The sequence below is a fragment of the Dufourea novaeangliae genome, unplaced genomic scaffold (genome assembly GCF_001272555.1).
Source record: "Dufourea novaeangliae isolate 0120121106 unplaced genomic scaffold, ASM127255v1 scaffold6, whole genome shotgun sequence".
Taxonomy (NCBI): domain Eukaryota; kingdom Metazoa; phylum Arthropoda; class Insecta; order Hymenoptera; family Halictidae; genus Dufourea; species Dufourea novaeangliae.
Window position 1 is genome coordinate 2,115,635 of NW_015373900.1, and position 26,230 is coordinate 2,141,864.

General features: G+C 36.3%; 1 protein-coding gene across 1 annotated transcript; it reads left to right on the forward strand.

The window, feature by feature from the left end:
* The first annotated feature begins 19 nt into the window (after positions 1–19).
* On the forward strand, positions 20–25,459 carry LOC107193529. Its single transcript, XM_015582995.1, has 6 exons — positions 20–802; positions 11,780–11,917; positions 19,564–19,763; positions 21,724–21,969; positions 24,040–24,205; positions 25,225–25,459. The coding sequence occupies exons 1-6, from the start codon at positions 791–793 to the stop codon at positions 25,327–25,329; spliced, it is 867 nt and encodes a 288-aa protein (XP_015438481.1). The 5' UTR covers positions 20–790; the 3' UTR covers positions 25,330–25,459.
* Positions 25,460–26,230: the final 771 nt, after the last annotated feature.

Consider the following 26,230-nt stretch of genomic DNA (forward strand, 5'->3'; position numbering starts at 1 on the left):
TCGAACGGCTGAACGGGCTCTGGCCGCGTCTCGATTATAACCTCTCCCCCGGGGTCTCGCGTAAAATTATAAGAACGAACGGAGAGCGCACGAGTAGATAGGCAAACGGCCTATGTCCGTCGGCCTTACGATGGGGACTCAGTGCGTATAAGAGAGTTTCGAAAGAATCCACCCGGTCGGTATACCTACGTCTCGGTGGTATCGCGTGTGTAACACCCGGCCTACCTTTTCGTCCATGAGCCACAGCCGCCAATCTGGTTTAGTCAGGTTTAGTCGTGTGTCGTACTCCAAGCGGGCGCGTCTGGTCGCAGTAAACGTCGATTCAGGGTGGTTCTCTCGTGTGTGTGCACAAATCCACGCGCGGCGAACCGGCGTTGAAATCACTCGAATGGGACACGGTCGAGACTGCTGCGCCGGAATCGGTTTGAATACATACACGTTCTCGTCGTCGTTTCGTAAGGAGACGAGAGAGGAAGCATCATCTCCGGCGGTGATTACGACCAGTTGTATTTCGGGGACCTGTTCCGAAGGGGAACTCCGGTCGTACACCTTGCCTCACGGGACCAAGAGACATACATACACGCCGCGGAACGATCACAGCGAGTGACGTAACCTGTACGACGCGCGGGCATGATAATAGATACGCGTACGTTAGCCGGTCTACGTTCACGATCAGATAAGACGATCGAAATTGTGCCCGGTTTGTACGTGTTTGACGATCCGTATCAGTGGCCGTTACACGGTGAAAACAGTTCAGTTGGTGGTCTCCGTGAAATCTCGGGCGGCAACGATGAAAATGGAGGTAGGTGAGCGCGTGTGCACGACGGAACGTGAAACGGATGAGCGACGCAGAAGAATCCTGTCGAACCGGGTGTATACATATTTTATTTACGCGGTTCCCGATCGGTGATCGGTTCCGTTTCTTCGATCGCGTGGCGCCTTGGGATTCTATTTCGGCCGCGTGTAACACACCTGTCGGTCCTGTCAATATTGATGCCCGAACGATGCAAATTACCGTGGGGCCACGCGTAGCTTTCGGACGATAATGATCGGAGACGTCGACCGGAGTCTCTAATCTTCTCCGACTGTCGACGTATCTCATAACGAGCCACCGTAAATTATCTGTGAAAGTGTCTTAGAAAAGATGTCACGGTCCCCCGATGGACGTTTATCTGAAGAGCTCGATCTCTAATTGCTTGGGAGTAGAGTGTCAAAATGAAAAATAACGCGGATCCGTACACACACGTGCGTGTGTGTGTGTGTGTGTGTGTGTTACGCGGTGATCTCGAAAACTGGTCGGGACCGCTATTCAAATCAGTTCACATGCATGATTTTTTCTATTTGGGAATATATGTATTAAATGCTTACCCGTCGATTCTCCATAGAAAGTTAAAATTTCCACACTTTGGTGGACCGAAACTCTTACTGTATTCGATTCGTTATAACAAAGTTTCCGATTGAACACTCCAAATTTGCTCTTTTTCTTTCTATTGAAAATCCATTTTCTCGTCTGAATCGAATTATAGAGGAACTACACATCTTTTTCTTTCTGAAATATCCTCGGCGTATCTAACGAATTCGAGGAAAAAGATTTTTGTTCAGGACACATTCGGTAGGCCTGACTGTGCAATATACATTATAATGCTATACAAACGTTGGCAAGAGGAAGTTTCAGACGAAACGGTGGTTAATAGCGCCCGGCGAGCTTCGGCTTGTGGACAAACATAATCCAAATACAAACGCGTGACTGGCTGGCTGGCTAAGCGTGGCTGTACGCGTTCGTGATGGGGGAACCGGTATCGTAAATTTTTCGAAGTGTCTAGGTACGTGCTGCAGTAATTTTTTTTACACCTGGTAAACAGTATGCAGCTCGTGATCGAGCCCGAGACAGTGTGTTCCACGGTGTTTCCGGTGAATTGGTCGCGTTTGAATATTTCATTAAATTCCAGTCGCAGAACGTAATTATCGCACCCAGCGTATTATCACGTGTATACATATATGTATACACGTACTTTGCGTTCCTTGGCTGCGTTCGATGCTGTTCAAACTTAATTACGTATATGGTATGTGGGTCGTCGTTGCCTTTCGGATGGTTAGTCTCATTTCTAAAGCGACTTGACAGGTGTTTCGACGCCGTATGTAACAAAAGCTAGGCAGCTGTTACGTTTTCTAACGATGACGGTGCGCACCGTGTTAGGGTGTCCCAGTAAATATTTTTATCTTAAGTTCGATTAAAAAATTACTTCAATTGTCATCGTATTAGGTGGTACGAAGCAGAGAATAAATCTCGGTTTAAAATTATTGTATTAACATAGCACGATTCGCTATAGTTAACAAAAATTCTTGCTTCAGGACTAAGAGATTTACAGGTGTTCTAAGTTCCTGTTGTCTTGACAAGAGTACATTTTTTTGACCTTATTGACGAAATGCTGATTCGGAGTTGAAATTAATTCAAATACACTTTTGACGGCGTTAAAACTGAGAATATAGTTGGATAATGGTTTACGTTAACGAAAAATTGCAAAATGCTTCGTAGTCTTCTTAGCAACGTTCCTCTATTAACCGAATGATATCACACACACTTATATATAGTAAATCCTCGATGAGCGTTTGAAGGCTCCTCGGCACTGAACATTGAATATTTAATAAATTACTGACTATATGTGGCTGAAACAAATACCATTGGCTTCAGAATTCCAAGCTCTATCACTCTGCCAAACCTCATTAAAAAGTCAGCATTACATCTGAGCACCTCTCATTGTCGGTGCCGAGGAGCCTGTGACCACTCATCGAGGATTTATTGTAGACCAGAGTTGGGCAAAATGTAATTTAATTACAAAATCACAATTACATTGTAATTGCAACTTAAATTTTGTAATTATATTACATTTTGCCCAACTCTGCTGTAGACATAATCGAAGACAATCTGACGCAGCTTATTCCACAACAAACGTGAATGTAATGTAGCTCATATTAACACAAATATTATGATACACTTAAAGCTTCATTACACACCCATAAAAGGTGAAATCGAATACAAATGACCAGCTAACGTGTCCTGCTCGGTTAACAGGTTAATGTGATATAAACTGAGGGATATGAGCGCCTCTACAGTAAGAATGAGATAAAATGAACTGTATTCTATATAATTAATTACACTTCAATATTCGTGCAGTACACGCGTAGATACAAATACACCGAAAACAAAGCTTAGTTACACCACTAATATCTACGTACATATGTACAATTGTCCGAAATGTAGGAATACTTTTGTCCCTCACTGTAATATATCCTTCAAAAATTCTCTACCGGCAATCTATACACTCCGTACCATTAACTCTCCAAATCCCGACCCAATTTTTTACTCCGCAGCCGATTTACCAACCGATCGTGATTGCAACATGCAGTATGTAATTCTGCATTATTTCGGTACCGTTCGCATAAAGTTACGCCCGCGATCTCTGGCGGTAAATCGATAAACCGCGAACTGCCGTCTAAAATGCCCCCATAATGCAATCAATTACGCGTGCCTAATCGAGCGTGCAAATCAGACGGACTATCGGCAATTTTCACCTGTTTCAAGCCATTCATCACGGGATAAACCCCGCCGGATGGCTCCCGAAACAGCCTCGAAATTCTGTCATCCCTTCTCCTCCCTGATCGAAATCGAGTGTGTCATCGAGATGGAATTTTAAGTCGGTCAACCGCCGTGTACTTTTGGTGGGAGGGGTGGGGGGGTCACGTGGTCCGAAGGAAGGAGAGGCAGGAAGATCCGTGGCCCATTTTTTTTTTTTTTAGAAAGGAAACAGGCACGGGTTACAGTTAAGCAGCCGTACTAGACCCCGCTGCATTCAGTTTTCAATGAGCGGCATTCTTGGCCGCGACGACGGCCGACCACACAGCTGCCGACTGCTGCTTCGACGGCGAAACCCTACGTGGAGACTCGTTTCAAGTTTGTAATAATTCGGTTCCTACGCGGAAGTGCAGACGGGGGACATTTGAGCCGACCAAGAGACGCCTGTTTCCTTCTGTCAGTTGAGCTTCCCTGCGCCCCTATAGGATACGCGTGCGTCGAATCACGAGTCGTCTCCGGGGACACTGTTAAAACGTAATGAAGGATGTTCAGTGATCGTCGGGTGTTCTTGTGTTAGGTAAGATTATAAGTGGGTCTGTAGTGTGACTTAGGGATGTTCGATCCTTTTTAAATAATCGATTCGGGAATCGGTTCTGCATCGAATCATGAGAATCGATTATCTTAGAAAATCGAAATCAAAGAGTCGATTTTGCAAGAATCGATCTAAAAGCCGTACAAAATTAATATAATTATTATACAATTTGATATAGTTGTACATATATACACAGATAATTTTTTAGGATTTTTAGATTGAGTCTTTAATTTCGTTTTTTGAAGGTATGTAAAGTGGTGTGTCGTTTATTCTTTGTTTCGAATATTCTTTAGAATATTGAAATACAAATCAGTGTAATATAAAATAAGAAAAAATCCATTTTTGGGGATTTTTTGACTTGCACTACTTTTATAGTCATCGGCACATACATATATATATACATATGTCACCTGCTTATGCCAAAGTCATGTATGTGTAATTTTACAAATTTTAAACTCTATTCTTGTAAATTCTATGGATATTAAACTGTATCACTCTACGCGAGCTAAGAATGTTATCATTATTGCATTGCTACATACAGATCCAATCGTTTTGGCATATACATAGTTAAAATTACAGAAAGATATTTATACCAATTCTTAACCGCAAACTAGAAATTTGCAAATTCGTGTGTTTGACATAAGGAGAATGATACACACATATCTACATATGTAATTAAATAGTCAAGTCGTAAAATTTGAACAAAAAATTGAAGAAAGAAAAATCGGTTCTCGATTTTTAGAGTAAAGAATCGAGCCGCAGAGAATTGATTCGATCTTTTAACATTTAACCAGAAGAATCGATCTTTCGAGAAATCTAATCGGAATCGAATATCCCTAGTATGAACATGAGCGTCGGAGCAATCTCGAGGGGTCATAAAGGTTACTGAGAGCGTTAACCGATGGAATTCTGGTAATGATCTTAATTTTTCAATTAACCTTTAACTACAGACGACTCGTCTCAGACATTAGTAATCCGATAATGACTATTCTGTAACCCTTGTAATAACCAACTGAATGTTATTTTTCGCTATTGTTTTGAAAGTAATGTTCCGTTTATACTGTCATTTGAAGGTTCTCAAACGCTAGAACTTCCAAAATTGTCCACTAGGTTTGTGATAGTGAAATAGAAATTCAAATTCGTCTCTGAGGCGCGTGGTCTTTGACGTCTATTTCACGGTCAATTTGTTCGAAAAGTGGATGGAAGAATACAATGAACACCCTAATTATAAAATTGGTTAGATACATTCCGAATAATATAACAGGTTGAAATTCTATTCTGTTATTCTGCCTTGCTTGAATGTGTTAGGTTTATGAATGATTATTATATTACATATTATGGTTCCATGAAAAATGGATGTAGTTAAACTTTTCAAAATACAGGGTCGCTGGGAAATAAATTTCCGTTTGAACATGTTAAAGTTACTATATTGGTTCCTGGCATAATTAAAAAAATATGTAAAGTCTGTTTTATTTATTTCTGTAAGGTGGTGAGACTAGGCTTTGTAGAATTCAAATGATGTTGCTGACTTAAATGATGATCAGCCATTCATTTTACACCACTTTAATAATACCTTAAAGTTCACGATCGTACTCGTATAGGTACGAATACACAGAAATCGTGGATAATATGCTACTCAAAACAATAGTGAATCGTACCATTGGAGTTCTCTGTTATTTTGAATTTAACGAAATGATGCAAGTGAATGATCCCTTATCATTGAGTGATAAAAATATAAACGAAACAAAGCTATTGTATCATCGAGTTTCTTCCTTATTGGATGATATCACTGTTATCCAAACATCCTACAAAAAACGCTTGTTACAGGGAATAGTTTCGACCATTCATCGATCGATAACAAAATTGACCTTTGCTTCGATTCCACCTACAGATTTAAAGTGGAATGATACGTTCTATTTATGAAATATTCTTATTAAAATCGATCGCGGAATGTTGTCGATGCAGTTTTCCCTCTCGACCACGCGGTTTTGAAACAAAGAATAGCTATCGGTCCTGATATCGATTGATAAAACCTGATTAAAAATTGCCAGTGGTGATAACGCGTTAAATAATTCGTTTATACGACGCAACAGAGTTTCCAGCGAAACCAGTCGCATCGTATTACTATTATCGAGCACGACATTGCAAGGGTTAGTAAATTGTACCAGAAAAAAAAACAATAATCTATACTTGGGTCGCAATTTGTGTGCACGTATATAACAAGAGAAGGGAAGAGCCTTGTATCGTTGTGATCGCGCGATAACTGTCCTTACTGGACAAGGAAAGTGAGGCTTGTCTTTTTTGGAAGTGAAGTGAAAATGAAAGGACACCTTGAGGAATTGACATTGTGCGTTCGTTTTACCGGAAGTATAACTCGGTCGTAAAAACGACACCAGCGACCAGGATTTTCTGGCTTTAGTCTGTTCGACGACACAGTCAGATTTCTACATTGCGTGGCATAACTGTAAAACCACCCTAAAATTTTCAATTCTCCTGTGCCCATTGTGATTAAAATAAAAATGAACCAAGAATGTCATGTCTGAAATCGTGTTGGGAAATAACGTTTCTCCAGAAAAGCATAGATTATATTCCCTAGAACAAAGTGGCTCGTTTTTATTTTAACCATAATACATATAGATTGCAAATTTTAGGATGATTTTATAATGATGTCATGCAGTGTACTAGGTGTACCAATAAGTAGACCCCTATTTTTTGTGAAACTCTGCATTCGTTTCGAAATATTTCAAGTACCTGTCCTATTTTAATAGTATTCGTTATTTGTTCCCATCATTCTCCGCCACTTTTATGAAACAGAAGATTAGGAACATATTCTGTATCTAAAATGTATCGCAGCCATATTGGAACTGTAGTGAATTACTTATTGGTATACCTAATATATGTATGCAGAAATGCAGACTCCTCTCGATTATTGTCCCAAACTTGAGTCCGCGCCGGGACAATAATCATATAGGGAGAAATGATTCAGACCCTTATAAATTCGTTTTTTGCCCAAAGCGCAGGCTTTCCCTCCCTACCAATGCTTCGTTATATTTTAATAACTATGATTCGATTTTTTCTACATTTAGTGCGACTTTTAATTATTTCAAAAGGGAAACAGAGAAAATTTCATTCGATTAATTTTTTTACATAAATGGAAGGCTTAGATTGGTGCCCTCTGCAAAGTGGGGCCTGAGGCTACAACCTTCCTAGTGTGGGGATAATGCCTGGACAATAATCGTGTAGAACAAGCTAAACGATAATCGAGAGGAGACAGTAAGGAAAAGTGACATATAAACATGGATCATTTGAACTTTTATCAGAAGGGAATAAATTTATGAGTGCAATCAATTACATAACGTTACTTTAACATTTCAAAATGTTGGTCGCTTTTGTTAATGGAAGATTGAATTAAATTTGTTATTGTACGAATTTCACCTAGATTTCGTTTCATTTCAACGGAAACACTTATTCATTTTTTTTATCAATCTATTACGCATGGTATGTGCACTTTTTATGCATCTTTCTCGCGGCTTGAGTATACCCATTAGTATTATTGATCACTACGATAGTAACGGTGAAGAAGTTATTTACCGTCTTATGTGATTACTGTTAACTACATAAGGTCTCTTAACCTGTTTATCGAGAAAGACAAATTAACTCGTCATTCGCATTCGACCCCATTAACTATTATACTTTGATTTGTTGTTTTTTTTTAAATATATTCGGCTAAATGACCCTACATTTAGCTGTATCATAACATCAGTAACAGCATGAAGTACATCGTATGTCGGTATTTCTTACTGGTTAGAACGTATCAGAACGTTTCTATCATCCTCAACTTGCATAAATGAGTAATTTCTCTATTGTACATATAGGGTGTCTCTCAGTTACTATACAAAAGGTGATTCTATAAGAAAAAAATAAGTCGACAAAAAGAATCAAATTTTTTCAAGTGATGCTTTGGTATTAACATAATCGAACTTGAAAATTGTTTGAATACACGGACAGTAGAATAGGATATGGCTAACGCGTCTGTCCATTGCAAGCCGTTTCTACTTATTGCCAGTATGAAGCCACGCGTTTCAGCAATTTTCTCGAAAACAAAACCTCAAGCGAAAAAAATTTGTATCTTTTTTTCGAATTATTTTTTCTTAGAATTACTTGCTGCCCGGTTACATTCCCCGACTTGAGACACCCTTTGTATGCATATAATAGTTAAACTACGGATGTTTATGCATTTATAGCATACCCTAAATGGAGAAACGAATTGATGTAAAGGTGATACATAAAATAAAAGTTCGTCTGAAACATTCCATATCATTTGTATAATAACCAAATTGTAAAAATTGTGTGAAACAAATTCCACAAGCGTATTTAAATAAATGGGAAGGAAATTGATTTGGCAAACGACATTATAGACACCATTTATCAACACCATTTATTCATATGACCGCAAGTTAATGCAGAATGTTTTTACAGTTTCTTAAAGTAGAAACTTTGGGCATTAACGTAGCATAGATAGTTTTTTGGAACTCTTTGGATTTTTTACAATATCAACAAAAACGTAAGAATTTTTTTAAAAGGTTAAAATTTCAAAAACTAATCATCGAATTCCAAATTTTGGAATGATAATCAGTAGCCAAATATGTGTACAATCGCATGATATAAATAAAAAACCCTTTTTTTAGATTCAAATAGATGTTTTAATTCAAAGAATAGGTGCCTCCAACAGTGTACGCACAAATCGTTGAAAAACCAGGCTATAAACAACTTGCACAATTTTTTTCTTTGCGAATCCTTGTTCGTTAATGTCCAAGGATTACATTGAGATAGTTGAAAAAATCAAAATCCGAAAGTGAAATTTTCGTCCATGTCGCTGTTTGCACACGATTCTATCCCACTATGGCGACGGCCGTCGAACGGACGATCGCATAACGATCGCGCGTGCAGCCTACAGCTTTTTGGAATTCGTTTCCCGTTAGCGGGACGATCGACGAGCGTCGACGGTAGCCTTGAATTCGATTCGTATCCGTGGCTCGTAATTCATTTTTCTCCCCGTTTTCGTGGATACACGCCTTGAATAAGAAGAATCGTAAATGGAAGGGGGGGTCATAGACCGCGATCGCGGTCGGAAACCGGTGTTTAGGCCGGTCGCACGGTTCACGTTGAAATTAGAATTGAGGTTCAGGGGGTCGGATTGCACCGTCATTAGTTGAACATTCTGAAACACAGTGGCTTCTCTAATTACGCGAGATTGTGTGCATCCCAGGCGTGCGCGCGCGCTTTGGTTGAGAAAGAGTTCTCTCGGGCGGAAAAAAATCGGAGAAACTCAGTTCATTCAGCCAACAAACTGTAGCTTCCGGTTGTTTCGACTCGTATTTGGTGGGGTCTCTACTAATCTCGTGAGCAAGATTGTGGACTCTGTGTAGCTAGAAGGTACATACACGAATCCGTGGAACGTGTTATAAGACAATAGACACTTTAACCCCTTTATGCCCATCATCCGGGTAAAGGAAATGTGATTTTCTTTCGGCGATAGACAGTGGTTTTTATTCGCAGGAATTCGTTGAATTGACGGCGGATTTTATACGTGTATACATATAGCACAGAACTGTCTAAGCCTCGCATGACGAACGTGAAAGCCGATGGCTGGGCCACATGTGACCCCTACTAGTATAATACTGTATAAAATATAAAAATTGATTTTTAGTCATTCGTCGGACACACTATAGAGGGTGTCCCAAAGTAGTTGGAAGTCCTTGAAAGGAGTGATTGCCGGGGTAATTTGAAACAAATATTTCCTAGACAAAAAAGTTCTCTGAGACTTTGTTAACGAGATATTAATGAAGAACTCCGGTCAATTAGTGCGCAAGTCAGCTGACTCGTCTGCGGCAACATTGGTTACGCTCTACCGCAGGAGCTCAATAATCAAATTTTTTTAAATTGCAAATTTTAAATTTTGGAGGTGTGGTGTGTTTTTACAGTAGTAGTTATTCGGTTTCTTTTGACATGAAATAATTCTCTGAATTCTTCCAAACAAAATGATGTGAACTATTACTATTATAAATATCTAACTATCTTTAAATAATGATCAAAGTGGAAAGGACACCGAAAACGCACCAATTATTGTTGATATTTTTTAATTTATTTCAGAAACTCTAAGGGTCTAGGAGAAAATCTAACCGTAACATATGATAGAGCAGACCTTTCTGCTAAGGAAGGTGTCAAGCAAAGTTCCAAAATTTATTTTGTTTGGGAGAGTCCAGAGAATTATTTCATGTCAAAAGGAACTGAATAATTATTACTGTGAAAGCACAACACACCTACAAAGTTGAACATTTTTAATTTTTTTAAATAATTGATTTTTTCAACAATTGAACGTACTGGGAAGAAACGGCTAGTAGATTCGTATTCAGCTTTTAAAGTGTATCAGAAACTCTTCTGAACGATTAGGGTGTGTGTCCCAATTACGGTCTTTTGTATTAAAATCATCATTACAAATCATACATGTATAAATAAATATAAACAAATTTCTTTAATTAAATTTAATCATTAATAAAGAAAATTCAAAGTAAAAAACAACAATTTGAACATGTTACAATGTTATAGGTATGTATTTATTAAAATATATGCATTACGCTTTCGGTGATTTCATAGAATTTCTTGTCCAGAATCTTAAGAATTGCTTACTGAACTATTTCATATAAATCAACTATAAACAGCATCTTCACTGTATAAAATGCATATTGTATCCTAAAAAGGTTTAATGCAAGTAAAAAAAAATTAATTCAGCACTTACAAACATCTTCATTTTTTCTTTTAAGTAAATTCTGTAATACCGTGAGATTTTCAATCTTGTTCGTAATACGGAGCCTCCGTGGGTCTTCCCCATAACCTCATTTTCGTTAAACCAAAAGTGTATTATAGTAAATATTACATCAATTAAATTTATTACACAATCACGTGGTTTCTTTTTAAATACATCTGCAGCTACTGAAAGGGTTCCGGGCTCCGTAATACATACAAAAACATCTGTTTCTATTTAATTCAATAGATTACACAGATTTAATTTTATTATTTAAAAAAAAATTCCTTCATAAAAAGGAATTGTTTAGCAACAGATATTGATTTTCAGTATATGAAATTCATGTAATAGTCTTTTTTCATTAATCCTCCTGCAACGAATGCAGGGTCATTTTGACCCGTCTGTAGCCATTACGGGTATTCTTTGTGATCATACGTAAATGTAACATATAAACATGAAAATATACATAAAATTTTACGCCCAATTTATTCTTGAAACCCACGTGTAATGGAAATTCAGTTACGGGTCAAATTGACCCTGCATTCGTCTGCAGCGTCAGTCCCACACTATTCCCATTCGGAAGGTTAATACACGATTCCGCGAACTGGCTTGAAGCCTCCGTAATTGGGATACATATCCTATGAGGTAGGAAAAAGGTGAAAATTTGTTGAACAGTATAATGGAATCGGCGGCGTGAAGTCAGCCGAAACACGCGCGGAATGTGTTAAACATCGTCTTCGACGTTCTCTGTCTGGTCAAATAAAAATGATTCGTCCGTTAACTTGATTTCGTTTCGTTGCACACGCAGGCGGATCATAGGCTGGAGCAGCTGAAGAAGGCGACCGACAGAATACAGAAGGAGATCGAAGAGGTCACGGAGAGGGAACACGAGCTACGAAACGTGGGTAGCATTAAGACCACGTCCCACGAGACGGTGGATTCCAAGGTACGCTTGAACCCTACGACGTGTACCATACACACGGGCCAGGTAAACGTGCATGTGCATACAAATACATTTGTGTCGGCCGTGTTCAAGGTCGTTGAACGATCGAAAGAAAGAGTAAAACCACCTCAGGTTAGTCCTTATAGGTAGGAATGAACCGATCCAAGTAAATACAAGTAAATAATCGATACTTTGGTTTCGATACGGAGTATTTTTAGTATCGATACTATCGGTTGCGATATACAAGGTGTTCGTGGTAAATTGGACCAGTGTTTTTCTCGTAAACAGTAAGTATTTTAAAAATATGGAATAGGCAGAACTTCACACGATAACCTATATCAATTCTTTATATTTACATTATTTTTCGAGAAACGAAGGTGACCTTGAATTTTTTTAATGGAATGCTATATGTTTTTTAATGCCATATGAAAGCGTGAGTCAAGACGAATTCACTCATGCCTAACACAATGACTACCAAGGTCACACAAGGTAGGAAATAAGAGGACCACACATGGATTTTTTTATGGGGTCATATTAAAGATATTGTTTATAATACATGGTCAATCGATTTAAACGATATACAAGCTAATTGTAAAATAAAAAACGCATGTGCATCCATATCCAGTGCAACATTAGCATTGGTATGTAAATACCAGGAATATAATCAACAAAGCTCAGAAATGCAGTTTTGCTAATGGAAGTCATATTGAATACGATATGTAGTCTTATCAATTTGTAGTAAAAAAATACCAGTAAATCCAATATTAAGAAATGTTCAATCTACATGTTTCTTTCCTTTCTGACCTTGTATGTACTTGGAAGTGATTGTGTTACATATGAGTGAATTCGTCTTGACCCGCGGATTCATATGACGTTAAAAAATATACAATATTCCATTTAAAAAATTGAAGGACATCTTTGTTTCTCGAAAAATAATGTAAATATCAAAAATTGACATAGGTTATCGTGTTCCCAGTACGATATACTGTAAATTCTTCCTCTCCCATTTTTTTGAATTACTTACTGTTTAAGAGACAAACGCTGGTCCAATTTATCGCGAACACCCTGTATACTCGGTATCGAAAATAAATACTCATATCGAGTGGGTCGAGTAATCGATATGAAAGCTAATGTGAAGGTGGTTGTCCTCCGTTATATTACTTTGCTAGTAAATGTTCGGTAAGAAAATATGTCTTTGTGAATAAATGTTTATTAATAAAATATATCTTCGTTAAAGTCAGAGATGGGCAAATTCACTACCTAGATAAGGTGTTTCGAATAACGAATAAAAGATTCAAACAGTATTTCGTTATTTTTAATCGTTTAAACGTGGAAATACCAATTTTTATAACAAAACAATACTTCCTGAATCAGTCGACATTTGACAAACAATTATTTCATTTTATTAACTGTTTGAAGCTCGGGATGACACTCTTAGATACTGCAGGTTTTCACGATGTATTATTCGAATAAATTTCTGCTCGACTCTGGTTAAAATGTATTATATTAAGGAAAAAGAACTTTGTATTCATTTTCCTTCGATACAATTATGTAGGTATCGATACTTTTGATACTAACAAGGGAAGACACGGAAGTGTCCCCTTCGGATTTTGATGAAACTTCGTAGGTCTGTTAAGCAGTCAAAAATAAGGGATACGTATTTTTTTATCGACTGAGACGCGATTTTAAGGGGTGAAACCACCCCTCGAAGTTTCGACCCGAAAGTACTATCTCGAAAACCAGAGGAGATACATGAAAACCTCTAATGGACGAGTTTTTCGGTTTTTTATGTAGAATAATATGGTGCTAACAAATTGTACAAAATATAATTTGTTTATAACAAAAAAATTTCAGGTTGAAACTTCGAGGGGTGGTTTCATCCCTTAAAGTCGCGTCTCAGTCGATAAAAAAATACGTATCCCTTATTTTTGACTGCTTAACAGACCTACGAAGTTTCATCAAAATCGGAAGGGGACACTTACGTGCCTTCCCTTGTAAGTAGTATTCGATACTTTTTCTCGATGCAAGTTATGAATAAAAGTATCGATTCCTTGACGGTATCGGTTTATCTCTACTTAAAGGGCGAAACGCATCGAGTAGCTGTACATCTTCTGTCTGTAATAAGTGTGTTTAGACTCTTGATAAATTCTGATCAGGAATATCTTCAAATACAATTAACGACCCATTGACGTTGTTGACATTGTAAACGAATTAGAATATTTCACGGTTTTGAATCCCCATCCGTTGCGGCAGTAGATTTCAACGTAGCAGATGGTAGACGCCTGTAGGCAGCAGAGCTGTTCGCCAACTAGGAAACTGAACGGTGTGATCAGTCATAACAGTACTTTCTAGCAAATAAATACAAATAACAAGCGGTTTGTAGCCATCCTTGCCTGTAGCAGAGTAGGAAATAGTGTGCTCGATTATTGATAGTCTTTCACCTGCAATAATACAAGCCAGTTATGTACATAGTATCTATTCACGATTTTTTGAAAAATTTTATCGACACCAACAGCAATGAAATGGTTCGAAGTAGTTTTTTCAATTTAATCCCCCAAACCTATGTTTTCATTATAATTACTTATAGGAAATTTAACCTTTTATTTATTAACAGGAATTGAGCTAATTTCTACTAAGCTCGGAAATCCCAGAAAAGTTAATCTTTTATTTATTATATACAAACCAATCTAACGTAACTTCTATCGCCTTGCGCAGAATGAAATCTGACCGTAATTTTAAACATTTGGGAAACGTCTCTTGTACACTATTTAAGACATTAATATAGCGTTTTTAAAAACTCTTTAAACGTTTCCAAAAAGTACAGAAAATATTACTTTTACACATTTAGAAAACGTTTTGAGAATGTTGACACAGGACGTCCTCAGGATGTTCCACTTTGTAAATGGGACCTTCTTAAGGCCTTTAAAGATCTTAACCCTTGTGTGGACAACCTACCCATTCCTAAATTTTTGTTCGCAATTTTTTATGTCCTTATCTAAAACAGCATTTGATGTATTATAGGAAGAGATAACTAAAAGTTTCGGAAAAATATGAATGTAATATTATCTATGTTTATCTAATATGTCAGAATAGGGATATTCCAATTGCTTAATAACCGTGAATCTTTTGGTTGCCCACACAAGGGTTAACAAGAACGTAGGGGGGACATGTGGATCTTCTCGGGACATCCTCCGAATGTACATATGACGCTTTTGTGCTATTTGGGAAGGGATCATGCTCATGCCTAGTCAGCAAAACAAAAAGGGCGATTTTTGGGAATTTTTTTTTATCACTAACCGGTTTTAAAGACTTTGTTTTACAACTAATACTTTATTCAAGAATGCATATATTATGCAACTTATTGTAGTGTGTTCTGTACCAAAATATTAAAAAATGAACGAGCAACAGCCACTCTTCTGGAAGCTGTTTTTTTAAAGACAGTTTGCGATGAGCACCACTTGTCGGAACTGGATCATCTGAAATTGAAATTTTAAAACGATTCTGTTAATATATCATTTTATTCAGGACGTGAACGAAGGGTTTTTCAAAAGATTGATTGTGGACAAAATGGCAGCCGTTTAACGCAAAAATAGGGGTTTGTGATGCTTAAACTTTTCGTTTTTCAATTTAAAAAAAAGAGTTTTTATTAGAAACCAATTATTCATCTACTAAATGAAGAATTTTTGAATTCTGAATTTAATTTTTTAATATTTTGGTACAAAAAACACTACAATAAGTTTCAGAATATATGCATTTTTGAATGAAATTTTTGTTGTAAAAAAAAATTGAGCCTTTTTTTGGTTTTCTGACTAGGCGTTACCTCTTAACTACTGTAGTTTCTGGTCTCATGATATATTTACTTCGTTTAAGCGGCACCTATAGTTTTCATGTACTAAATTTGATAATTGTATAGTGTACTGTAGATTTTGGAAAATTCACTTTAAATGTTCGAAAACATTATAGTAGAAGAACGTTCCTGCAGTGTTAATTTCTTCCATTTAGTGATTTAAATTCAATCAAATGCACTGCTGCACACATCTGAAAGATACGTTGAAAAGTTCCATTTATAGTATATTTATATATTTTTGTTTTAGAGAAGGTAAAAGTGTCCGAATACTTTTGGACGGTAGTGTACATGTCCATGAGCCGCGAGGACGATTATACGCGATTGCTGATTTAAAGATTCGCGACGTTGCTTCAATCTTGTTAGCGGCGTGACAGGAATTCTCGGTCGAAAAATTAGATCTGATTCAACTGGCTGGATCGTTTCTTCCTTGGATCGTTATGACACAAATCTGTCGGCTGAAATCACTACACACTCGATACCAAGGTAAGGGAGACCAGGGACAAACAGGGACAGACAACGGTAGAATTTAAAAAAACATCTTATTCGACGAAAAACTTTGTTTATTGGACAATATAATCAAACTTTAAAATTTAGAATATATGATACCAGCTTTTTGAAATAAGACTCTCTTTAAAATTACTCATTTGTTACTTTTATCCCTACCCCTAGGGGTGATTGTAACACCGTATCTAAATTGAAAAAGACAACTAAAAGAAAATATGCTTTTAAATGATATTTTTATTTAGTCTATAGAAAGACACAAAAATAAAATGAAACATAAATATAAAGATGAATATAAACATAAAATTAACATAAATGTTAAAAATTTTTAAAAATGCAAACATGTACGTAGTATTAACATTTATTTTTTTCCAGAAGTCAGGAATAAATTTTTCATAGTTTATTGCCAACTCGTAAGCCAATTTTTTATTTCTTTTATTGTCACACCGTAATTGATAGCGGACAAATATAACAAATAATATTGCAAAACTATTTCCTCTCCGTTTCAGAATACCTTTTTTGTCGACAAATAACAAACAGAAGGTAGGCCAGCTTGACCTTCTACAATTATAATTTTCTGACTTTTAATATGTCAAAAAAATGTTACGTTGCATAGTTTAACCGATTTTGAGGCCTGTCTGGGGGATACTTTTTTTTGTAACCCCTTTTGCAGCTAATTTATATAATTTTGCAGAAACCAGCCCATGGTCTGTCTTCCTTTTACGAATAGTTTTGGTGTTCTGAAGTGATCCTTAATCCCTTAATCGTTAAAATAGTGTACCCAGAAAACAAAAGGGCATAAAAGAAAGTTGACAGCTTAAATCGGGACAAAACTAACAGCTTGTTACTTTTGTCCCTACTAGTGCTATTTCTCATAAACACGTTATTATATTGCAAACTTAACTTATCATCATGAAAAATGTTATATCTACCTGAAAATACATTAATTATTTAATATAACAGACTGCCTTTCGGAGGATTTTACGGAACTGAAACAAAAAGATACACAATTGAAAGAGATAATGCAACCTTACTTTTGGTATACTATTTCAATAGGGTAGTCACATTAGGAAAACCGCTTACTGCTGCGTCTTGGCGACAATTGAGGTGGATGACAGATGAAATTTGTGTATACAGATGGGAGGAGAGGACTGTTGATTAATTCGCATTTGTTTTATAAAAGCTGTTACATTCGTCCCTGGTCTCCCCTACACATAAAAATGACATTTTACACTGGGTCTAGAAAATAATACTATGATGAGATAATTGATTTATGTACGAAAACGAAAATAAAATGTAGAGTAAAATTTGTATATATCACAAGTTCCCGTTTCCGAGATAATCATTTATCTCGTTTATTTATTCTCTTATTCATGCATCACAGGATAAACAGCAACGTCAACTTTCTATTATCAGCACTTAGTGTCCACGGTATCTGGACATCTATACCGTAAAAATAAATTATTGTTCTCCTCGCAAGGTGTTAACGATAAAGCAATACCGGCGAACATAGTCGTGAAAAGATTGTGAGATATAAGATTACAAACATAGCTGTACTTATTGGTACACCAACTTCTACGGCGAACCGTCTCAAGTTTCTCTCCCTCTCTTGCTGGACGAATGCCTCTCGGAAACGATCCTGCATGCATAAATACTTTCTTCACGGGGGCTGAGTTTATCGGTGTAAAAGCCTAGTTTTCGTTCGATTTATTTAAACAGAACGGAACTAACGAGTTATTACCGCGGGAAAAACATTATACCGCCGATCAGCTTTGCATTCGTTGAATCGGTGTATTCTCTAGACCTTTCAAAAACTCGATTTTTTCTGGATTTTCTGAGAGTGTAGGTTTTAGAAAGTGTGTCTGCAGATGGATTTACTCCCCAGTGTACCCCAAAAATTACGGTACAACCATTCAGGTAATAATTCCAAATGCAAAAATAAGTCAAAAATGAAAGAATAACATTTTTCTATTTAAAGCTTTATTTTCGAGTTTAATTGAGTTTGAAAATCGGCTGGATACGCGTGCAATTGAATAGAACTTGGCTAGTGCGTCTGTTCATTGCATTCCGTTTCTACTCACCACCATGACGGAATACACGTGTTTAAAATTAATATTCAAATTCTATTTTCTCGAAAACAATGCCTGCGACGAACAAAATGTATTCTTTTCTTTTTTGACTTATTTTTTCTCGTAGAATCACCCCCAGGCCGGGGTTGTACCACGATTTTCGGGACACTCTGTATGCAAGGCCGTTTCTGGCTTGTTGGCCGCCTGGGTGCACAAACAGTATCACCACCCGTATTGACTATTATTTAATAAAGAATTTGATATGCAGTGTTTACTTTTATGTCTATATATGTACATGTGTACATAGGTTTTAGAACTTATTCAAAAGCAATAGTTTTTAATTTTTATTTTCATAAAGTGAAACAAAGATTCTTAAAAAATAAATAGTTTTATTTAAAGTGAATATTTTATTCCACATATAAGCACAGAACTAACATACAATATTTGTAATAACGATGTTATGACTGATAAATTAATAACGACCATTAATTACCTACACGAATTTAATCTAATAAATATGGGTAAATATCATATGCTATCTTGCACTGTCCATAAAGATAGTTCATTCTCGTATGCGAGTAGTGTTACGAAGACCACATATACCTAAAATTACTTTGACTAAAATCTGTTTATCTAAAATCTTCATAATCATAAAAAAATGTTTTGATTACTATTCTTACTAGTCAAAATTTCACATATAATAAACGGTCTGCTGCCGCCCAGGTGCGGGGGCACCTTTTGCACTCCCGCCAGGAACGGCCATGTCTGTATGTGTGTAAAAAACAGATATCAGAAAGTCTTATGATTTAGTACTTTAATTTTAACAATAACACTCTAGACTAAAATAATTGGAAATGGGCGCATGAATCCACCATTTCAACGTGTTTATTGCATTTCACGAACGTGTTCTATCCGCAATTATCTTATCAATCGATCACTTCGGACAAATACAATATATCGATGTTCCGTGGAACTGCCGTCTTTACCTGTGTGACGCGACCGTTGTCCCTGATAACAAATCGTCGGAGTGTAGTATACTCGCTGTCAATGCCCATGGTACGATAACGTTTGCGAAGGTCGGTTATGAATTTCCGCGCGTCAGACAGTCGCGTCGAGGGAACGCGCGCGGTTCAAAGTCAGTCGATCGGCGATGCGGAAGAGAAATTCTCCCCCGGCAGATGAAATGGTAACTTCGGTGGAATAAATATACAGTAACGTTTGTGCGCGGGCAGGTGCGTCGAATGCCACAAGCTTTGGCCTCGGGTAAACTGAAGAGGACAACGTCCACACCGCAGATCCTGGAGGCGGTCAGTCTGACGCAAACCACGCCACCCTTCACGCCAAAGATGACGAACGGAGTGATATCGAGCCGAACCACACCAACGCCCCTGCGGTTCGCCACGACACCCAGTCAGAAGGGGTTGATGCACAGGTACTTACCGATCAGAATGAACACCGAATCGATATTAGGGTCATTCCACGGGAAAATCGGAGACTTTTTGGAGTAACACTTCTGATCTTGTTGACACTTGGTACGTTGTGGTCTTTAGTGATATACATATAAACGTATACAATGATATACAATGATATACGTATAAACGTATCTCGAAGGATTTTTGAAAATTTGAGAAATTGTTGAGAATTCATAAAATATAGTGTCAACCTTTTTTCAATAAATCATAACTGTCGAACTAACAAACTGATCAAAATGAGCGTTTTGGGTGTTTATAGTGGGGACATAAGAGTACCTAATAAAAATTACTTCGGTTAGAAAAGAATATTTGTTATACATTTATTTTGCAATTGTTTCAAAGCAATGTAATTTTGTAATAGCAGGACCCGTGTCGATGTGATTCGATGCACCTTTAACTTCAATTAATTTTCATATGGCCAATTTAAAGAAATGTCCATATTTGTGAAAATTTGTTAAAGAGGCTAAATAGGATTCTATCCTCATTTTTTTACCAAATTTTTCAATTGAGTCCTACTATTATAAAATGACATTTCTTTAAAATTATTGCAAAATAAATGGTTGAAAAATATTTTTTTTAACTGAAGTAATATTGATTCGGTACTTTTATGTCTCTACTATAAGCACCCACAAAGCTCATTTTGATCAGTTTGTTAGTTCAATAGTTATGATTTACTGAAAAAAGGCTGACACTATATTTCAAACAACTTTTCAAATTTGCAAAAATCCTTCGAAATACGTTTATATATCATTAAAGATTACAACATATCTAAGTGTCAACAAAATCCGAAATGTTACTCCAAAAAGTGTCTTATTCTTCGTGGAATGATCCATTATCGATTCCAGTCCTCAAGTGTATATCTAATACCGTTATCGAATAGTGTCAAACATATAGGTATCAAACATAATCGGTATATACTCGTCTTGACACTTTTACGTAAGCATCGATACCCATTCGATATTTCTACGGAACTATCGATACCCATTTGATGTTTCGAAAATGTGTCAATACTCATTTAATATCTTTTATTATTATTACTCATTTGGTACTTCGCCAAAATATTGATATCTTAGTCGAAGGAATTGCATATATTTTATCGACTAAACAAAAGATGTGTGAAAATGATTAACGCGGAACGAATTTCTATTGGTTCCACATTTACTGGGGCGTCATGCACTCGAAAAATGTAGCATATTTTTACCCGTGTATCGATACTTTCGAAGTAGTATCAAACGGATATCAACCTCTTAAGGACCATAACCGTATTTACACGGTTTCAATTTTTTGTCAGATTTCCTTTACCCCGTATTAACACTGTTCTACTGTATCAATCGAATTTATGCTAAGCCGAGTACACTCGTGCGACTAGGTGTGATTTTTTTCTTTTTCAATCATATTCTGTTGTTTTACGTCATAAAAAAACTTTCACCTTGCAATAAACAACGTATATTTATCTCACAATTCTATATCTTACCATTTTTCATACGAACAAGTAAGTACGGTTGTGAGATTTTGAAGTTTTTAAAGGGGCAATATTTTCTAAAATACTACATTGTTTAAATTTTATCGTGATATGTTATTGACCATAATGATTATTTTCTAAATCCATTAGAAAAAATTCGGAAAATTTTGACTGATTTTCGAAAAATAATTCGGTCTTTAAGAGGTTAATATTTTGGTGAAATAGTCGAATGAGTATCGACAGTTATGTGAAGTATCGAATGGGTATCGATAATTACGACAGATATCAAACGGGTATCGATATCTTCGTATAGTACTTGTATTGGTTCGGTATCGCTGCAAGAAGTATCGATATCGAAAAATTGATATCAAGTACCTGAAGCTTCGATATTTTCTATCGAGTACTTTGGTATCGAATTATTCGAATACCATCAATATGTATCGGTATCGGTTGCCCAGGTTTCTCGCCACGCGGGGAAAGATCTATAAACCGAAATCCCCGGCCAATAACACGCTGACGCCACCCATGACACCCACCATCACGCTGAACCCGTTGAGCATCAAGACGTTCAATCGAAATTTGGAGATTCAACTCGAACCGGACGATGAGCCCAAGAAACCGCCGGTTAGAAAGGGATACGTTCCAGTCGAAGAGAAGATCCAAAAGGAGCTGCACGAAATGAAGGAACGGGAAAACGAACTCAGGTGCGGATTCGACGGATTTGGAGTATTTAACCCTGTGAGGTCACAAAACCCTTTCTTCTAGAAAATGCATTACTTATTACTTCACATTCTAGTGTTCGTTGTTAAAACGGTAGTTACAAAAGGTTTTGGTACTAAATGGTTTCAAAGAGTGCTGATTGAGTAATTTCTCGGTACTATGGAATAGTTAAAGGCGGATGGTTTTAACGTTCGCACAGACATGCCTTTGAACGCAATCTTTCAAGAAAAAGTACCTTTTTATACCACTTAATATGAACAACTCCTAGTTTAAATTAGACTTGTAAATTGATGAGTTAGATGGAGCTTTTGAGTATTCGAACCGATGTGGACACAGGCACCACTGTCTGTGAGTTAAAGACGAAGGGAATCAATTTTGATGAAGATTCTGTGATAATAAATGTGAATATTGGATAGTTTATGCTGTTATAGATATTACGGCATAGTTAAATGAAAGAATTTTCGTTTATATACGGGGTGTACCACATTAACTGGGAAGGTTGAAGTTTTAGCAAAAAATGTTTGATAGAGAAGTTTCAGGGTTTAAAAAGGGGCATTTAATGGTGACGTTGATTTTTTTAAATGGGTACTCCTATTCTTATCACTAAAAATGGAAAGAACGGAAAATTTTACGTACAGATATGTGGTCACATCCTTGGATCGAAAGGACCTCTAGAATTTCATTTCTGGTGTTAAACATAGGGATTACCATTTTAAAAAATCGAATTGACCTCAGAATGACCTCTAAATTTGATTCCTATGTCATGATCAAGGTCACCATCAAATGCCCCTTTCTAAATCCTAAAACTTCTCTATCAAACATTTTATTTACTAAAACTTCATCCTTCAAAGTTGATCTGGGTTCTCATTTTTTTGGTACACCCTATATAGGAAAATAAATAAGGAAACGAAAAGTTAAGCTAAAGTGAAGTGTAATACGAATGAAGAATTGTCATTTATTAAAAAAGTCTCTAAACGTAAGTTGAAACATCAGTTTTTGTGAGATATTAGTGGATTTGTATCATGTATTATTCAAACTAGTTTTTCCTTCAAGAAATACGTACACTGTGTATCTACAATTATAGAAGTTGTAGAAACATCATAGAGATGCTTATTTTCCAAGATGGCGGAAAGAACGATGGTCGACATTTTTTACTACATTTAAAAACTGTTGTATACACTGATTGACCACCTGCTGTGCGTAATTCAATTTCTAATAACTATTTTCTCTTGCTCGAATTGAAGATGAAAGAAAAACGGTCTAATGTAACTTTTTATATTTAAGAGCTTCAAGCGGCGCTCCGTCCATCACTTTAAACGATTTGTATTAGTTTTGTACCGGAAGTTAGTAAATTTATTATGTACAGTGTAACATTTCGGATAAAAATTATTTTGAATAATTAATAATAAACAGCATCATCATCTCACGAAATCTCACCATTTTAACTTCTAACTAAATAATCTTGATATCGAACAGCATCTTTTCTCTACTTTTATTTTCTAAAGTGGAATACAGTAGAACGTCGTATTATTGTCGGAAACTCCGAAATACAGATTATTAAATCACAGAACGAGTGGACAGAAATGGTATTATTCCATTTATTTGTACTTATACATATATGAAATTGTGAATATTCTAGATGAAATACTTTTTGATTTCTTTTTCCATTAATTCGGATAATCGATGTTCTACTGTAACACTTTCACGGGAAGCTTAATAAAACACTGTTCGTAAAGATGTTTAAAAAATGTGTGCAGGAGGCCCATTATAGATTTCCAACTTATCTTTTTCATAGAATTTTCAACCACACAGTTGTAAAATCTATGAACACAAAATGCATGCAAAAAACAGTAACGATAACTTTATCAGACTATTTACAATTCAAAGAAATTTTACGTTAGTAATATTTACAAGTTAACTTTGTTTCCAAACGGATCTAGCTGGATCCAGTGTCCTCGAGGTAAATTGTTATATTAATAATGTTGTTCGTGTCAACTAAAGCTGGTCTGTGCACACGTACGTAAAAATAATCCTTGACAATTTACATTTTTTAGATTAATGCGTTCGCAAATGCTGGCCAAGTCGCAGCCGAATCTGTTGGATATCGGATACGATAATGATTCTGATATTTACGACGGTTCGAGCTCGTTAAGAAGCGGAACCTCGTCCAATACTCTGAATGAGGATGAAGCAGAAAAAGAGAGTAAAGGAAAACACAAGGTACAGATACTTTCTGGAAAAGACAACTATATCGATCGAAGTATTTCTAACGCGTCGTATCTAATCTGCGGTATTATCAAAGATTAATATTTCGTAGAGATTAATATTTTTTTCAATTATTACGTTTCAGTATTTAATTGAAGTGAATTTCTACGAGGTGAATCACTCCCGATGATAACTTCGTATAATTTCTAACATATACGCTACACTGACGAACTTTACTTCAGTACAAAATTGTGTACGACGCTTTAGTCGCTTTTGCATTATTTTTCCCCGCTGACAACGTTTCACGGACACTTTTATTTTCTAAATAAAATGTCATTTGCATTTTTGCATTTTTTGAACGCGTCTTTGAAACTTAATAGCAAACACTTTAAACCAGGCTCGCATTAAGATTTCTTGTGGCCCAGGGATATTAAACCTTCAAGGGTCTCTTCGTTGAAAAGCGCGCGGGGGGGGGCACCATTTTTGTAATGCAACATACAATAAAATATATAAATCTTCAAAAATTAAAATTTATTCTAAGTAAAATTAAATATCATTTAATCCTAACAAACGCCTGATTATAACGAACAATGCTATGTTATATATTAATATCCGATTTATTTCTGCATTTAGTACAATATTTAATTATTTCAAAAGGAAAACAGTAAACAAAATTTCATTCAATTATTTTGTGACATAAACGGAAGGCTCAGATCGAGGCCCCCCTTGAAAGTTGGGGCCCGGGACTATAGCCCCTCCCCCCCCAGACCCCACCGTAATCCGGCGCTGCTTCAAACGCATCTGTTTAGTGTTGTAAGAAGTATTTGAAATACAGGTTGTCTTTTTCTAGTGGGACTATCCAAGTCCAAATGAAAATATGATGTACATTGTTTTCTTTAAAATAGTAATACAAGTGTCCTCTTGTTATCATGCAATTTTTGTAAAAATCTTACATTTGAACAAGTAGCCCTATCCTATGTTCCAGTGTCTAATATATTACGACTAATTTAATAAAGAAATTCAATTACTTGCAGCCAAATCCACGACGTCGGAGCACCCTTATAGCACAGTGGGAAAATTTGATAGCTGCGAAAAAGGAGTCTAATGATAATGGCAATGAAAACGATTTAAACTTTTAAATAATATTTGCCGTTTTGTCGGAAAGTCAGAAACCATCTCTATATCCTCGCTTTTGTACTGTTTCGTGTTTAAAGTCATTCCCTAAATTGTTTAATACAAATCGCAGTAACCTTGAAAAATGTGCTACGATAAGCCTTCATTCTTGAACGCACACGTTTCCTTCGTGTGGATGCGTATCAGTGATTTTGTTCATGTGAAATAATTTATTTAAGATTATAATGAATATTTATTCAAGGATGAAAGCATTACCTGATTCATTATATGTTATATTTAATGTTTTTGTCTTAAAGCTTTCAGTATTAAAAAAAAGTAACTACGATAAAAAAAACTATTATATATACCCCTGTATGGGCAAAAACATATTCTTAAGTGTTACAAGCATGTATTTGATATATCCGCTTGTTAATTGTACACATGCAAATGACTGAGGATTCTTAGACATCCCATTCTAACATGTGGCATGTGTTGTATACTATGATTTACATAAGCAAGAATATATGTTACGTACTTAATTAATTGTAAAGAATAAGTATACTTGATTTACTTATATATGTGATAGTATAGTTTTCAGTAATAAGGATAAACAACAAATTTGTGCAATTTTTATGAAATTAATAAGATACGTATCTTGAAGCTCATCTTTTCTTTTTCCTTCAATAGATTTATCGACAATCTATCAAAAATATTTATTGCAAAATTATAAAAAAAGAAAAAACCCATACGAGATCGAGGACTCAGCATATGAGTCATAAAACATCTCACCCGCGTAGCCGATAACTCAGTATATGAGTCACGTACAGCCGGGGTATAAACATTGCCAACTGCAAGGGCACGTACAGGGAATAGTTTTGTAATAGCACCACAGGCAAGGTGTATACATAAGAATAAGTGGCCCAATTT

What these genes read in the sequence shown, in the direction of transcription:
- LOC107193529 (XM_015582995.1), top strand. An exon ending in ACGAGACGGTGGATTCCAAG is followed by an intron (nt 11,918 to 19,563) that starts GTACGCTTGAAC and finishes GTGCGCGGGCAG; the next exon opens with GTGCGTCGAATGCCACAAGC. An exon ending in AGAGTAAAGGAAAACACAAG is followed by an intron (nt 24,206 to 25,224) that starts GTACAGATACTT and finishes AATTACTTGCAG; the next exon opens with CCAAATCCACGACGTCGGAG.